At 40.7% G+C, this 15957-nt stretch overlaps 1 protein-coding gene across 5 annotated transcripts in view; it reads left to right on the top strand.

The window, feature by feature from the left end:
- Positions 1-15957, top strand: part of MGAM (maltase-glucoamylase) — a 123953-nt gene that overhangs the window by 55422 nt on the left and 52574 nt on the right. For 4 of the 5 annotated variants that reach the window (XR_007479354.1, XM_012533911.3, XM_049715062.1 and 1 more), the window contains 11 exons: positions 980-1089; positions 1890-2041; positions 2647-2818; positions 4854-4953; positions 7124-7236; positions 7531-7656; positions 8458-8589; positions 8740-8856; positions 10085-10198; positions 11288-11372; positions 12743-12860. Coding sequence is in view for 4 of the 5 variants with exons in the window: in XM_012533911.3 (XP_012389365.1) it covers positions 980-1089; positions 1890-2041; positions 2647-2818; positions 4854-4953; positions 7124-7236; positions 7531-7656; positions 8458-8589; positions 8740-8856; positions 10085-10198; positions 11288-11372; positions 12743-12860 (1339 nt within the window). In the remaining variant the exon portion in view is untranslated. Of the gene's footprint in view, positions 1-979; positions 1090-1889; positions 2042-2646; positions 2819-4853; positions 4954-7123; positions 7237-7530; positions 7657-8457; positions 8590-8739; positions 8857-10084; positions 10199-11287; positions 11373-12742; positions 12861-15957 lie in introns of those variants that run through there. The other variant, XM_049715063.1, reaches the window with a different exon arrangement.

The following is a 15957-nucleotide window of genomic DNA, read 5'->3' as shown; positions in this document are numbered from 1 at the left end:
CACTGGGCTGTGTCCTCTGCAGGTTAGCTCTGTACACTGCAGAAGAGAGCTGTAGCAGCAGGTGGGGTGTTAACTCTGTACGGCTACCACAGCGTGTGACAGGAGGTGGGCACTGCCCTTGAGCAAGGCCTAGAGTCTATTTTGGCATCAAGGAAAAATATCACTCTCTGTCTTGGGAGTTAGGAGACATGTTCTATTCCTGACTCTGTCTTTATGTACCTTTGTAACCTTGTCCAAACATTGTAACTTCTTCGTTCCCCAAGTTTCTGACTTTTAAAGAGAGGGATTTGAACTCAGTAACCTCTGAGACTACTAACAACTCTAATATAATGTAATTTTAATGATATGGAAACAATTCCAATTTTATCAATGTTTTATGAAAGTTAGCTAGCCAGTGTCAGTGTTCATGGACTAAACATCCCCCCTTCTTTCTCCCACCTCAAAATGCAGACATAGTAATGAACATGCTGGGGATACTTGGGGAGGCTCTTAGCATAAAGGAAGAGGCATGCTCCTCTTCCAGGGCCTCTTGGCCTGATGGGCTTTTCTAATAAGGTCTCGACTCTCACCTGGCTTGTCACATAACTGGGGAGATGGCATCAATACATCCGATCACCTGTGGCGTAACATGAAGATAACTGAGAAGGAATAATGGATGTGAACACCTTGAGGGCTCAGAATATAAAGGGTATATGAGTGATGAATGGGCTGGCATAACGATAGTTTGGCCTTTGAGGGATGTTTCCATTCAGATTTTGGAGAAGAAAGGCATGGTTTTTGAATAAGGTAATGACAATACCTAGCTTCAGAATCTGGCCCGAGACAGTATGTGTGTATGATGAGGTACACATCCGTGTCTCCTCTTCTGATGGGAAGTAAAGGCTTTTCGCCAGCCCCTTTGACATAAAGCTTAATTGTATGTGGCTGTTTGTGAATTTACACAGCCAGCTATGAAAACTCTTTACCCCCTTCACATTAGGATTCACAGCCCAGTTGAAAAGGTTGCCTTCTCCATCTCTTTTTGGAAATGATGTCAACAACGTCCTTCTCACAGCGGAATACCAGACGTCTAACCGTTTCCACTTTAAGGTTGTAGTTTGTTTCTTTTTTGCTATTCTTTTCCATTATAGTTTATTACAAGATACTGAATATAATTTCCTATGCTCTACAGTAGGCCCTTGTTGTTTATCTATTTTATATATGGTAGTTTTTATCTGCTAATCCCAAACTCCCAATTCATCCCTCCCTACCCCCCTTTCCCCTTTGGCAACCCTAAGTTTGTTTTCTGTGTCTGTGTGTCAGTTTTGTGAATAAGTTCATTTGTATCATATTTTAGATTCCACATATAAGTGATAGCATATGATATTTGTTTATTTAAAATTTTTTTGGAGAAGTTCTTGTTCCCTACCTGATGACTGCAGTTACTACAAAAGAGAAAAATTTGCTAATGGAGGTATTTTTCTGTACTGTCATTATTCTTACTTAGCATGTGTATGTTGAAAGCATTTATAGCCTTCCTTCAGTGTGATAACTTCCTAAATGTATATTATAGAGTTCACAGGTGAGCTTTGGCTTTCATTTATTTTCCCTTTATACCATGTGAAATGATATAGGGAAGGAAAAAAAGAATGATCACAACTTTGAAAATTATAGAGATAGTTTATGTCTGCAGACTTGTAGTATATATTTCTACCTAAAGACTAACTTATGTCCAAGTGTTAAACATCTGAATTTGGTGACATAATTTCAGACATAATGTCATTTGCTGCACAGGTTCCTGTACCAGGAGCACAGGTGTTGGGAAGCACTGGTGTTGGTAGGCATGTTTCTATTTTAGAAAAACAGAGACATGTTCATTTTGATTGTCTTTCCCTAATCTCTCTGGACAGTTAACTGACCAAAACCAGGACAGATACGAAGTGCCCCATGAACATGTGCAACCCTTCAAAGGAAATGCTGCTTCTTCCTTGGCCTATGAAGTTGAGGTCTCCGAACAGCCATTTAGCATCAAAGTGATCAGAACGAGCAACAATCACGTTCTGTAAGTTTTGCAAACCTATCTGGAGACTTAGTATGAAGGTTATGGGGGAGGGAGGTTTGAAGCCTGAAAAAGGATGCATTTCTACAATATTCCTGAAGGTTGTGAGCCCACTGTTGGTGACCAGACTCTCTACCTCCAAATGTACTTTTTTCTGCCTTCCTTCCTCTTCCTTCCTTCCTCCTCTCCTCGTCCTCCCCCTCTTTTATTACTAAGCATTTATTGTAGGCCAGGCACTGGGCTGTGTCCTTTTTCTCTTTCTTCCTTCCATTTGGTCATTTTTCCTCCTTATTTTCCCTTTTTCCCCTCCATCCATCTAACACCTATCCAGCAGTAACTCTCTATGGAGCATCTGCTATAATGTACGACTAATATTCTGGTCATGTGATAGGGAGTCAAGGGGACAAATCTAAGAAATGTGCCGAATGGTACCTGCCCTCAGGAAATCCTGATCTCTTGATGTCCATGGAAAAATGTCACAGGAGGGCAAATGGGGCCGATTAAACAGGGAGTATTGAGTCTCTGAGATACAAGAACAATTTTCTAAGCAGTTGCATTCCCTCCACTCCACTTGCCCACCCGTCCCTGTGTTTTCCACCCATGTCTAGGTTTGACTCCAGCATCGGGCCCCTGCTGTTTGCTGATCAGTTCCTGCAGCTCTCCATCCGACTGCCTAGTGCTAACGTGTATGGTCTGGGAGAACACGTGCACCAGCAGTACCGGCACGATATGAATTGGAAGACCTGGCCCATATTTGCCAGGGACACAATCCCCAAAGGGGTAACCTTTCAGTATGGGACCCTTTCCACTGACTGTCATAGCCTCTTTCATGAAGGTCACCCCTAGCAGTGCAGTATAACAGTTAAGAGTCAGGTGCTCGGGTGAGGCTATCTGGGTCTGAATTCTGACACTGCTACTCACCAGTTTTGTGGTTCTGGGCAGGTTTCCTCTCTGTGTCTTTAGTTCCCCATCTATGAAATGGGGGTAATATACTTACTTCATAGGGTTGTGATGGGAATTAAATGAATTGATACATGTAGAGTCTCTAGAAGAGTGTCTGCCACATAGAAAATTCTCAATAAATACCAAGTATTTTTCATCACATTTTCGTTTTGAACTAACTAGTTGTGGAGAAAACTAATATTGATTCGGCACAATATGCTGGTTATGGTTACCGTATTTTAGGTTGACCTTTACAAATCACCAACTTACCAGGTTTGTCAGCAAAACAGGATAAAATATCAACTAAAATTCTGTATTAATCATTCTTTGTGTGAAGAATGTTTGGGGCAGTGAAAGAATAGAAGGAGTAGAGTTTCGTTGTTATTATTTTATTTTGTATTTTCTCTCTTGGTTTTGTTTTGACTGCTAAAACTCAAAGCAGAGGTATTTTCTAGACTCAGCAATACTACATTCAGGTCTTGTTCAGCAGCTGTCCCAATTAAGCAGAACTAGTGGCTGGATGAAAGGAAATTAGAGGAATAATTTATTAAGTGAATTTTTAAATATATTATCTCTATTTACCAAAAGAACTCTGAGAAAAATAAGTCTGATTTACTCCATTTAACAGACAAGGAAACTGAGGTTTAGGAAAGCCAAATGAATAGCCCAACATAAAAAAAAAAATAGTTCGTAAGGAGCAGAGATAGGATCTAATCCCTGGCCATGCTCCTCGCCATACCATAGGCCTATCAGAAAAACAGGAAAGGTGTTGGGTCCGAGCAGCTTATCTGGGATATGGCTGGTGATGCTTGTTTAATAAGGAGCCTTAGATCCTCACTGCTTGAAGTGTGCAGTATGGGCACCACCGCGTGACAAATTTGGGCTCTCAGCTCCCTCTTCCATCTACTAAATTAGACCCCACACTGAAATGAGGTTCCTTTGTAATTTGTATGCACACCAAATTTTGAGATATGCTGTCCCAGAGCAGTGATTCTCAAACATGATTACACATTGGAATCACCCGGGGAAATTGAACAAATTATCAATGTCTGCTTCTATTCCCAGAGATTCTGTTTTAATTGGGGTGGGATGCGGCCCAGGTTGAGAACTACCATTCTAAAGTCCAGAAGACCAGCTCAAGTTCTAATGTATGCTGTTGTAAAGACTAGAAGACCAGATATCTTAAGTAGAGTTCCATCTAGTTGCAAATTAGAAAGGTGCCTGATTTATATTAGGGCTCGATGGAGTTTTTGCAGATGAGGTTAGGTCAAGACTCTGAGTCAAGGTCAAGCCTCTTTGAGAGAAGAGCTCTTTTTTTAAAAAAAAAAATTTATTGGAGTATAGTTGCTTTACACTGTTGCATTAGTTTCAGGTGTACAGCAAAGTGATTCAGTTATACATATACATATATTCATTCTTTTCTCATGTAGACTATCACAGAATATTGAGTAGAGTTCTCTGTGCTATTACAGTAGGTCCTTTTTAGTTATCTTTCTTATATAGTTCACCTCAAGCTCCTGATTTGTCCCTACCCCCAACGTGTCCCCTTTGGTAACCATAAGTTTGTTTTTGATATCTGTAGAGAAGAGCTTTTTTGAACTACAGTTTCAAACCTCCTGTTCTCCCACATCCTAACATATCACAAGTTCTCACATTTCTATTAGATAACTGATCATAGCTGGCTCATTCTATATGAAAATGCTAATTCACTTGATTAACATCAACCAAGTATAGACCTTATATTAAAAATTTGTGTCTTCTTTGACATGAATTCCTTGTCAATTCTTCACATGATTAACATCGATTTCCTAAGCTCTTTCTGGCCATGTGGGGTTTATTTGTAAATTTTTGGTTTTGAATTATCTTTCTGCAGGACGGAACTAACTTGTATAGTGCACAGACATTCTTCCTATGCCTTGAAGATGCTAGTGGATTGTCCTTTGGAGTGTTTCTGATGAACAGCAATGCCATGGGTAAAAGACTAAAGGAATATTCACACACAAGGATGATTTTCAGTCCCTTTCTTACAGCATTATGATAAAGGAATGACGCCCTTTAGGAATGGCTGAGCCGTAGCTTGGGACCTTGTATGTTCTCTGCTTGTGCCATTCATACTTCATTACCTGTTGACCCATGGAAGCCATGAGTAGAGTTTTCTCTCTTAGCTTACGATTTTCTTGAATCTGGTTGCCTCTGTTGGAGTATTTACTATTATAGTGTTAAAAGAGCTAACCCTTTCCTATAATCTGTTCTAAGGCAGTTTCTACCAATTTGTTCTTCTCCTTCCTCAGACTTTCATCCAGTACTGGGGTTAATAAAAGCTCTGGTAAGAAACGGGTAATGGCTCTAATAGCAGGGTGTAACCAAGGAGCTACAACTGAGCTGTGAATGTTACATCGAGACATCCACGGGTAGCAAGTGGAGTGTGAGGGTCAGGCAGAGTACAATCAGATTGTTTAAGACCAAATGGCCTAATATCATAGGATTCCAGGAAGTAGCTTGCTTCCTTATCTTTGAAGGTTTTAGATCAGATCAATGATTCTCAACTGTTTTTCTGCTTCCACCAGTAACAACCAATCCCAGGGCAATGAATCAATCCCTACCGGGAAAGAGGAGTTCTGTCAGAATCTCCCAGGGTTGTTGGTCAGCACAGGATATTGATCCCCACCCTCTTCTCAACTGGGACTTGATGGACTAGATCAGTACTCATTAAAACGTGACCCATGGAGTGTTCAAAGACTGTTTCAGGTCTACAGTAAGATGAGTATAAAATTAAGAGTAAACATTGCTGTAGCGTCCAAGTGCATGTATGAAACTTTTTCTAATAATTCATTTTCATGTTATTTTACAAAAGTATCAGTTTGCAAAGAACTGGAAATTTAAAAAATAAAGATCTGATCCTTTACCACAGATTGTTTGAGAATCACTCTAAGTGATCTAAGATGATTCTAAGATACCTGATAGTCAAAGAATAGACTGAGATAATACAAGGATTGTACAGTTTCAGGTGGCTGAAAGGAACCAGAAAATAATCTGTGTCAGGCTTAGAGGGAAAAGTCACAGAATCCTAGACACTCCGTGTGAGTTGTTCTTATGCCTGAAGAGTACATTTTAGTCGATCTTGAGACCTTTTATCCCTAATGCAAATCAAAGCTATGGGGAGACTTCATCTCTGAAAATTGCATGTGGGGCTTAGAGGGATTTTGAATGTGTAGTATCATCTCTGACATCTTTTTAGTTTGGCTCTTGCTTGATGTGAGATCTGCTGAGGCTAGTACCTCCGTGTGTCTCGCCAGGTTATGTTCCTGCAATAATGATGGGATATGGGGTGGGAACAGCATATTCTGTAGTTGTGAATGTCAGAGAAGAAAATTTTTTTCTCTGTCCTCTTAGGTTTGGTATTTGGGGGCCTGTGAATCAGTCTAGCAAAAGACAGGTTAGCAAGAGAAGAAACTAGGTTTATTTACGTGTGCAACCTGCATATATGCAAGAGTGCTCAGTGAGTAACTCAAAGGGGTGGTTAGAATTTGGGACTTAGAAACCATCCTAATAGGGGAAGAAATGTACCTAGGATGAAACAAATGGCTTCTTAGAAGGGGTGAGAGGGATAAAGGGCATTTAATGGAACAACAAATGATGTTTTGGAAAGATCAGTGAGCCCTTAGGAGAGTAGCAGGGGCTGGGTGTTCTTGTGTGCTGCCAAGTTATTGTCTCAGAGGAGATTAGTTTTGCTCCAGGGCAGGGGGTTTATGACAGCTGAGTCTGTATGGGAGGCTCTGCTTTCAGGTGGATAAGGGATTTCAGAAACTCGAACTCATTCAGCTTACAATCATTTTTATGCCACAGTGGCTTATTCTGGACCCCTTCCTGAAACTGGTTGCTTTTTCATGAAATCCTGACACAGCAGTTAAGACACTGCAGTCACCAGTTATGGAAATCTGTCACAGAACAAATGCTTTGGGCTCTCTTGTGCTGTCAGGGTGGACTTTGATTGTCAGAGTTTGTCCCTTTTTATACAAACCTGAGGCATTAGGATCACTTCATTAGTGTTCAGATGACTGGTGATCCTCTGGTCTAAAGCTTTGTAATTATTCCTCTAGAATAAATTCTAATGTTTATTTGCTTCATTTTTAATCTTTCAAGAGGTTTCCCTCCAGCCCACCCCAGCTGTCACTTACCGTACCACTGGGGGCATTCTCGACTTCTACGTGTTCTTGGGAAACACTCCAGAGCAAGTGGTTCAAGAGTATCAAGAGGTAAACTTATAATGTTATGGTTATGACTGAGGAAGTTGTAAATAAGAGCAAAGAAATGTAAATTTAATATGCAAGTGTGACTCACAAACATATGCTATTATAAGTAGCTATTATAAATGTGCTATTACAAATTGATCCGAACCTCAATGATTTATTAAAGGGCCTAGCATTCTAATATTAAGGAAATAGTGTGTTGGAAAGTGGGGTATGTTTTGTGCCCCCAAACTAATGCGTAGAAGAAGTTTTGTTAAAAATAGAGTATTTGCTAACTTCCATCTCACATCATTCTTTCAGCTCATTGGACGGCCAGCCCTACCCTCATACTGGGCACTTGGGTTTCATCTCAGTCGTTATGACTATGGAACCCTGGGTAACATGAAAGAAGTCATGGAGAGAAACCGTGCCGCACAGCTGCCTTACGTAAGTAAGGCAGCAAAAAATCCTCCAAAAATAAAATAATTTTCTTGGGGAATAAGAACAACTGTTTATACTGTCTCCTCCTGAGTTTTTTAAAAAAATATACGACAAAAATATTTTTATATATGCAGAATGCTGGACTTTATTGTTGGGCCAACCATTCCTTGAAGGGACTGGTTTTCTTATACTTACTGTATTGATGACATTCTACACAATGCATTCTTATTTGTATTCTCAAGGCATTACTTTCCCTAGTTTAAGGGAACAAAAGAATACAGTTTATACATGTAATAAAATATTTTTATGATTTAACTGGCTAAATTTGAATGTGTGTAGTATATAATGAGTAGCGAGGTCTTACAAGAGATGCAAAGAGAAACACCCAGTAGTCTCTGGAATAATCCTCTTCTCTCCCTTACCGCATTCCCTTGGAGGCAGACGCTTAGGTCTTGGAGCAAGAGTCAATTTCATTCTGGGCTCCACTATTTTCATACAAGTAAAATTAGGAAAGAGCAAATGCCAAAGAAGGCTTGAAGTGGAAGAGAAGCAACAATACAAAATGTGGTGTAGTCAAATGCGGGAGAAGTGGGAGAGACAGTCCCTTCTCTCCTTTATCTTGTGGATGACAGAGCATTTAGGTAATGGATCTGTTTTGATAGCCTTAGTGATATTTTTTGTAACTGTTGTGGTTTGTTTGTTCGATTGGTTTTCAATGCCGGAGCACCAGGCAACAAGGTAGGGTGATGCAGCTCATCTGATTCCAGGGGTGGGCTCATAAATTGTGGACGTTGTGTATTCTTTCAGGACGTTCAGCATGCTGATATTGATTATATGCATGAGAGGAAGGACTTCACTTATGATCCAGTAAATTTTAAGGGCTTCCCTGAGTTTGTTAAAGAGTTACACAATAACGGACAAAAATTGGTCATCATTGTGGTATGTGCTGTCCTCTTATTCCCCCACATCAGGTCCTTGCTCTTCCTTGTCATTACGCCCCCTCCCCCTCCCTCATGCCTCAATCCCCAGTTTCCTTTCAGTGCTTCTAGCTCAAAGCTAGGTCCCTCATTGTATTTTTCCCCTTCTTAGGATCCAGCCATCTCCAACAACTCTTCCCCAAGTAATCCCTATGGCCCATATGACAGGGGTTCAGATATGAAGATATGGGTGAATGCTTCAGATGGAGTGACTCCACTCATTGGGGAGGTATCTTAATGGGGAAGTGGGGGCTGGTGGAGGGGCTATGGCAGTGTGTGTGTGTGTGTGTGTGTGTGTGTGTGTGTGTGTGTGTCTGTAATTGTTTTGTTTTACATTTTCAGGTGCCTTATATATGCTGGGGATCAACTTGCCCTTGTCCTTTCGTCCTCAAATACCTACCAGTCATCCCAGTTCTTACATTCCCTTCACAGAAAAGTCCCTTTAAACAATAGACTTAGATACTGAATGTCCACCTCCTCACCTCACCCCCCATTCACTTTTTTTTTTTAATTTATTCATTTTATTTATTTATGTTTGGCTGCGTTGGGTCTTCTTTGGTATGTGCGGGCTTTCTCTAGTTGCGGTGAGCAGGGGCTACTCTTTGTTGTGGTGCGTGGGCTTCTCGTTGCAGTGGCTTCTCTTGTCTCAGAGCATGGGCTCTAGGCGCACGGGCTTCAGTAGTTGTGGCACGCAGGCTCAGTAGTTGCGGCGCACAGGCTTAGTTGCTCCGCGGCATGTGGGATCTTCCCGGACCAGGGCTCGAACCCATGTCCCCTGCATTGGCAGGAGGATTCTTAACCACTGTGCCACAAGGGAAGTACCCCCCATTCACTCTTCAGCTGACTGCAGTCTACTTTCCTTCCCCGTCACTCCACTGATGCTGCTTTCGCACCAGTTACCTCCTAACTGGCAAATCCAATGAAACTATTTCATTCGTCTTCTTACTCAGTTTTTCTGTTATTTGGCAAGTTTGACTAGTTCTTTCTCAAACTTATTTGTCCTTGTTTTCCATGAAGGTGTTATCTGCTGGTTCACTTCTAACACCTCTGCTGACCCGAGTGCCTAGTGTCTGAGAAGAAGTGGATAGGAAGAGAATAGAGAAGAGTAATTGATGGTTAGAACCCATAACTTGTCATGGGTCAGTTGAAATTGTACAGAACTCTCCCTCATTTACCATTCCTAGGATTAGGAGTAGAGAAAGTGTGAGGAAAGGGTGAGGCATAGTTGAAGATTAGCAAAGACTTAACCATTTTTTTTGAAATAAGTTTTTTCTCAAGTGACTATTTGACTCCTCCTATTTAGTCTAAATATTTAAAGCACTTTACATTCCTAATTGAAAAGGACCTGTGCCTGGGCACCTCTGTTGCCATGATTGTATTAGGAATTTCTTTGTACTCTGTTTTACTCTGCATTCATTTAACTTCCTTTGATCAATGTTTTTCTTTTCCTCCTGCAGGTCTGGCCTGGAAAAACTGTGTTTCCTGATTACACCAACCCCAAGTGTACTGCTTGGTGGGCAAATGAATGTGAGCTTTTCCACAATCAAGTAGAATTTGATGGAATCTGGATTGTGAGTTCTTAACATTTTGATTACTAGGCGGCTAACATTCAGACTGTGTATCTCTATATCATCGAGTCATGGAGCACAGGGGGAAGAGGAGGAGAGGAAAGCAAGTATGGCAATAATTCTAGGTATTCTCTCTCTTACTGTTCAAATATGTAGCTTAGACTTCAAAACATGTAGCTTAGACTTCAAAACATGTAGCTTAGACTTCAAAATCAGATTGTTAGAAGTGGAAGAAAGTAAACCGAGGTATCTGTTTTTTCCGAGTCTAGCTCTCCTTTTACAAATGAATGAGCTGAAGTAAAAATAGGTCATGTACTCCTTACATTGTCACAAAGTACACAAATTGTTCAATTGCCCCTTCAGGGCTCTTTCACTTGGACGTGTTGGATAAACTAATCAAAGCCAAAGTACTCAAGTGAGCGACAGAACTGTGGCTGCAGAAAGGACAAATGTCTCACATGATGTCAAATGAAAACAAATGCAAAGCAGCAGGTGTCTGGCACAATTTACAGAGCTCTAGAGTTGAACTTTTTTCTATTTATAAGAGAAAGGTAGAAAATACAAACAATACAAAGAGCTAAACAGATGAGGAGAGCTAAAGTGATATCAACCAAAGACATCTACCATCAATATTTCAGTATGCATGTTTCCAGAGCCCTCACTTGCACAGCTGTGGGTACATGCTTGTTCTCTCACTCTCTCTGCATATGTTTGTATTATATATGTATATGCATTTATATGTGTGTGTATTCATAGCTATATTTGAATATTTAGAGAATGTATGAGTTGATATACATGGGACCATATAAATTGAAATATTTTTTACCTAATATTTTTGGAAATTTTTCATTTTCAATGATTATATACATATATCATTTTGAAGGGATTTTAAGAACCTTCTCCACAAAGCCTTCAATGGGTAGAGAAGACAGGACAGGAACATCTATTTCTCTCCTTAACATAAGAACCTCGTTAAAAAAAGAAATATCTAGAATCATTTCTCTGAGTCCTAAACAAAAAGAAAGACACCATCAGTACAACATACGAGGACATGTTACTTTTTCTTAATAGTCTTTGTTCTTTGTCTTCTAGGATATGAATGAAGTCTCCAACTTCGTGGATGGTTCAGTTTCAGGATGTTCCACAAACAATCTAAATTATCCCCCATTCACTCCCAGTAAGTGCTGATTAGTTTGATTAAAATGGCAATGAATATCTGGTATTTTAAATTCATAAGGATATATATGAATAACCTGTCAAGGGATTTTTTACATAAATTGCATAGGCGAAGAAAATGTGGGTACTATATAAAGAAACTAGGAAAGAAAATCAAAACACTCTATGCTTTCCTAAATGAGGGGTAAATTCAAAAGGGGCAATCAATCTAGTCCTTCTACCTACATCTGAGCTGTTTCTGTTCCAGAGAAGATATGGTGCAGAAGCCAGAGGTTAGTGGTTAGTTCATTTTCCTCTCAAGTGTGTACACAAATAGGTTAGGGCTAACCAGAGAGAGACTAGGTAACCAGGTTAGGTCTTCATATGAAGGTCAAGTCTGGTAATGTCAAGAAGAACAGATGTCAGTGAAGAACAGATTTGGACCATAAAATGAAAGGAAGCCAGAACCCATTGGTGGGGTGGGGGGAAGAGGGGGGCGGGTCAACATCAGAATCAGTGAGTATGATGCTAGTGAGTTCTGACTGAACTTTGAACAACAGTGTATCCCAGGGTGTGGCCCTGGAATCACAGCATTTATTGTAGTTTGAAGAAATCTAGAGGCTCACAGGTAAATTGTATCTTGATTAAGAAAGGAATGAGCTGCTAGAATTATAGCATCTTATGAAAACTTCCAGTCTGATGGAAAAATAGGAAATTAGGGCAGTTGGGTCAGGATCAAATGCTGAGAGACTCAGATGGGAGACTTCATTCTTTTGGTGATAGAAACTATTTAAGTTTTAGAGGGAAACATAACAGTCAAATGGTTTTAGAAATATTGATCTGGCATTAATGTGTGCTTCTAATATGAATTAGAAGATCAGTAGATCAGAGTTAAATAAGCCATTAAGAAAACAATTGCAATGGTTAAGACAAAGGTAATTTGGATCTGAACCATAGTGGTGCAAGGGGAGCAGAAAAGATTGGATGAATGAAAGAGAGATTGGTCAATCATCCCTTATAACAGCTTAGAGAAAGGGTGAGAAATTAATTTACACTTTCATCTAATATTTTTATTCTTGGACCACTTAATTTAGCTCAGTTTGAAGACTTCAGATCTAACTTCAAGTCTAACTAGATCCACTTACTTCCAAATACTTGCCTCTGGTCACCTGTGCACCCAGGTGGGAGAATGTGTATGGGTCAGCACAATTTTTTTATATATCAGAGAAACTACTGAAAGTATATATCCTTCTGATAGTGAGGAAGCTGTATGATCATTTCCAGGATGGCCACAAAAAATGCCTGCCTAGGGAGCCACAATTTCAGGTGATAGTCGAGAAACAGGGAATATGCATCTCAGGCTCTCATTGACTGATCCCTCTTTTGTCACAGGAATCCTGGATGGGTACCTGTTCTGCAAGAGTCTCTGCATGGATGCAGTACAGCACTGGGGCAAGCAATACGATGTCCACAATCTGTATGGCTACTCCATGGCAATTGCCACAGCAGAGTAAGGCCATTATTGCTATGGACTTAATATATGATCAGATTTATTTAATACATGATCAAATTCTTAGTCTCACTAGATGCCAGTTGCTAGTATGTTATTTTTAAGAACTCAGCAAGGGAGATTGGTTCAAGATGGCGGAGTAGAAGGACGTGTGCTCACTTCCTCTTGCAAGAGCATCAGAATCACAACTAACTGCTGAACAATCATTGACAGGAAGACACTGGAACTCACCAAAAAAGATACCCCACATCCAAAGACAAAGAAGAAGCCTCAATGAGACAGTAGGAGGGGCGCAATCACAATAAAATCAAATCCCATAACTGCTGGGTGGGTGACTCACAAACTGGAGAGCATTTATACCACAGAAGTACACCCACTGGAGTGAAGGTTCTGAGCCCCACGTCAAGCTTCCGAAGCTGGGGGTCTGGCAATGGGAGGACGAATTCCCAGAGAATCAGACTTTGCAGGCTAGTGGGATTTGATTGCAGGACTTTGACAGGACTGGGGGGAACAGAGACTCCAGTCTTGCAGGGCACATGCAAAGTAGTGTACGTATCAGGACCCAGGGGGAAGGAGCAGTGACCCCATAGGAGACTGAACCAGACCTACCTGCTAGTGTTGGAGGGTTTCCTGCAGAGGCAGGGGGCAGCTGTGGCTCACCACAGGGACAAGGACACTGGCAGCAGAAGTTCTGGGAAGTACTCATTGGCTTGAGCCCTCCCACAGTCTGCCATTAGCCCCACCAAAAAGCCTGTAGTCTCCAGTGCAGGGTCACCTCAGGTCAAACAACCAACAAGGAGGGAACTCAGCCCCACCCATCAGCAGACAAGCAGATTAAAGTTTTACTGAGCTCTGTCCACCAGAGCAAAACCCAGCTCGGCCCACCACCAGTCCCTCCCATCAGGAAGCTTGCACAAGCCTCTTAGATAGCCTCATCCACCAGAGGGCAGACAGCAGAAGCAAGAAGAACTACAATCCTGCAGCCTGTGGAACGAAAACCACATTCACAGAAAGACAGACAAAATGAAAAGGCAGAGGACCATGTACCAGATGAAGGAACAAGATAAAACCCAGAAAAACAACTAAATGAAGTGGAGATAGGGAACCTTCCAGAAACAGAATTCAGAATAATGATAATGAAGATGATCCAGGACCTTGGAAAAAGAATGGAGGCAAAGATCGAGAAGATGCAAGAAATGTTTAAAAAAGACCTAGAAGAATTAAAGAACAAATAAACAGAGATGAACAATACAATAACTGGAATGAAAAATACACTAGAAGGAATGAATAGCAGAATAACTGAGGCAGAAGAACGGATAAGTGACCTGGAAGGCAGAATGGTGGAAATCACTGCTGCAGAACAGATTAAAGAAAAAAGAATGAAAAGAAATGAAGACAGCCTAAGAGACCTCTGGGACAACATTAAACGCACCAACATTCACATTATAGGGGTCCCAGAAGGAGAAGAGCGAGAGAAAGGACCCAAGGAAATATTTGAAGAGATTATAGTCGAAAACTTCCCTAACATGGGAAAGGAAATAGCCACCCAAGTCCAGGAAGTCCCAGGCAGGATAAACCCAAGGAGAAACACACTGAGACACATAGTAATCAAACTGACAAAAATTAAAGACAGAGAAAAATTATTAAAAGCAACAGGGGAAAAACAACATACAAGGGAACTCCCATTAAGGTTAACAGCTGATTTCTCAGCAGAAACTCTACAAGGCAGAAGGGAGTGGCACCATATATTTAAAGTGATGAAATAAAAGAACCTACAACCAGGATTACTCTACCTGGGAAGGATCTCATTCAGATTCGATGGAGAAATCAAAAGCTTTACAGACAAGCAAAAGCTAAGATAATTCAGCACCACCAAACCAGGTCTACAACAAATGCTAAAGGAACTTCTCTAAGTGGGAAACAGAAGAGAAGGAAAGGACCTACAAAAACAAACTCAAAACAATTAAGAAAATGGTAATAGGAAAGTACATATCGATAATTACCTTAAATGTAAATGGATTAAGTGCTCCAACCAAAACACACAGGCTCCCTGAATGGATACAAAAACAAGACCCATATATATGCTGTCTGCAAGAGACCCACTTCAGACCTAGGGACACATACAGACTGAAAGTGAAGGGATAGAAAACGATATTCCATGCAAATGGAAATCAAAAGAAAACTGGAGTAGTAATACTCATATCAGATAAAATAGACTTTTTTTTTTTTTTTTTTTTTTGTGCGGTACGCGGGCCTCTCACTGTTGTGGCCTCTCCCGGTGCGGAGCATAGGCTCTGGACGCACAGGCTCAGCGGCCATGGCTCACGGGCCCAGCCGCTCCACGGCATGTGGGGTCTTCCCGGACCGGGGCACGAACCCGTGTCCCCTGCATCGGCAGGCGGACTCTCAACCACTGCGCCACCAGGGAAGCCCTAAAATAGACTTTAAAATAAGAATGTTACAAGAGACAAGGAAGGACACTACATAATGATCAAGGGATCAGTCCAAGAAGATATAACAATTGTAAAAATATATACACCCAACATAGGAGCACCTCAATACAAAAGGCAAATGCTAACAGCTATAAAAGAGGAAATTGACAGTAACACAGTAATAGTGGGGGACTTTGACACCTCACTTATAACAATGGACAGATCATCCAGATAGAAAATTAATAAGGAAACACAAGCTTTAAATGATACAACAGACCAGATAGGTTTAATTGATATTTATAGGACAGTCCATCCCAAAACAGCAGATTACCCTTTCTTCTCAAGTGCACATGGAACATTCTCCAGGATAGATCATGTCTGGGGTCATAAATCAAGCCTCAGTAAATTTAAGAAAAATTGAAATCATATCAAGCATCTTTTCCGACCACAACGCTATAAGATTAGAATTAAATTACAGGGGAAAAATGTAAAAAACACAAACACAGGGAGGCTAAACAATACATTGCTAAATAACCAAGAGATCACTGAAGAAATCAAAGAGGAAACCAAAAAATGCCTAGAGACAAATGACAATGAAAACATGACAATCCAAAACCTATGGATGCAGCAAAAGCAGTTCTAAGAGGGAAGTTTATAACAATACA

Source organism: Orcinus orca, chromosome 9 (assembly GCF_937001465.1).
Source record: "Orcinus orca chromosome 9, mOrcOrc1.1, whole genome shotgun sequence".
Classification (NCBI taxonomy): Eukaryota; Metazoa; Chordata; class Mammalia; order Artiodactyla; family Delphinidae; genus Orcinus; species Orcinus orca.
This window is presented reverse-complemented; position numbering and strand designations above follow the sequence as displayed.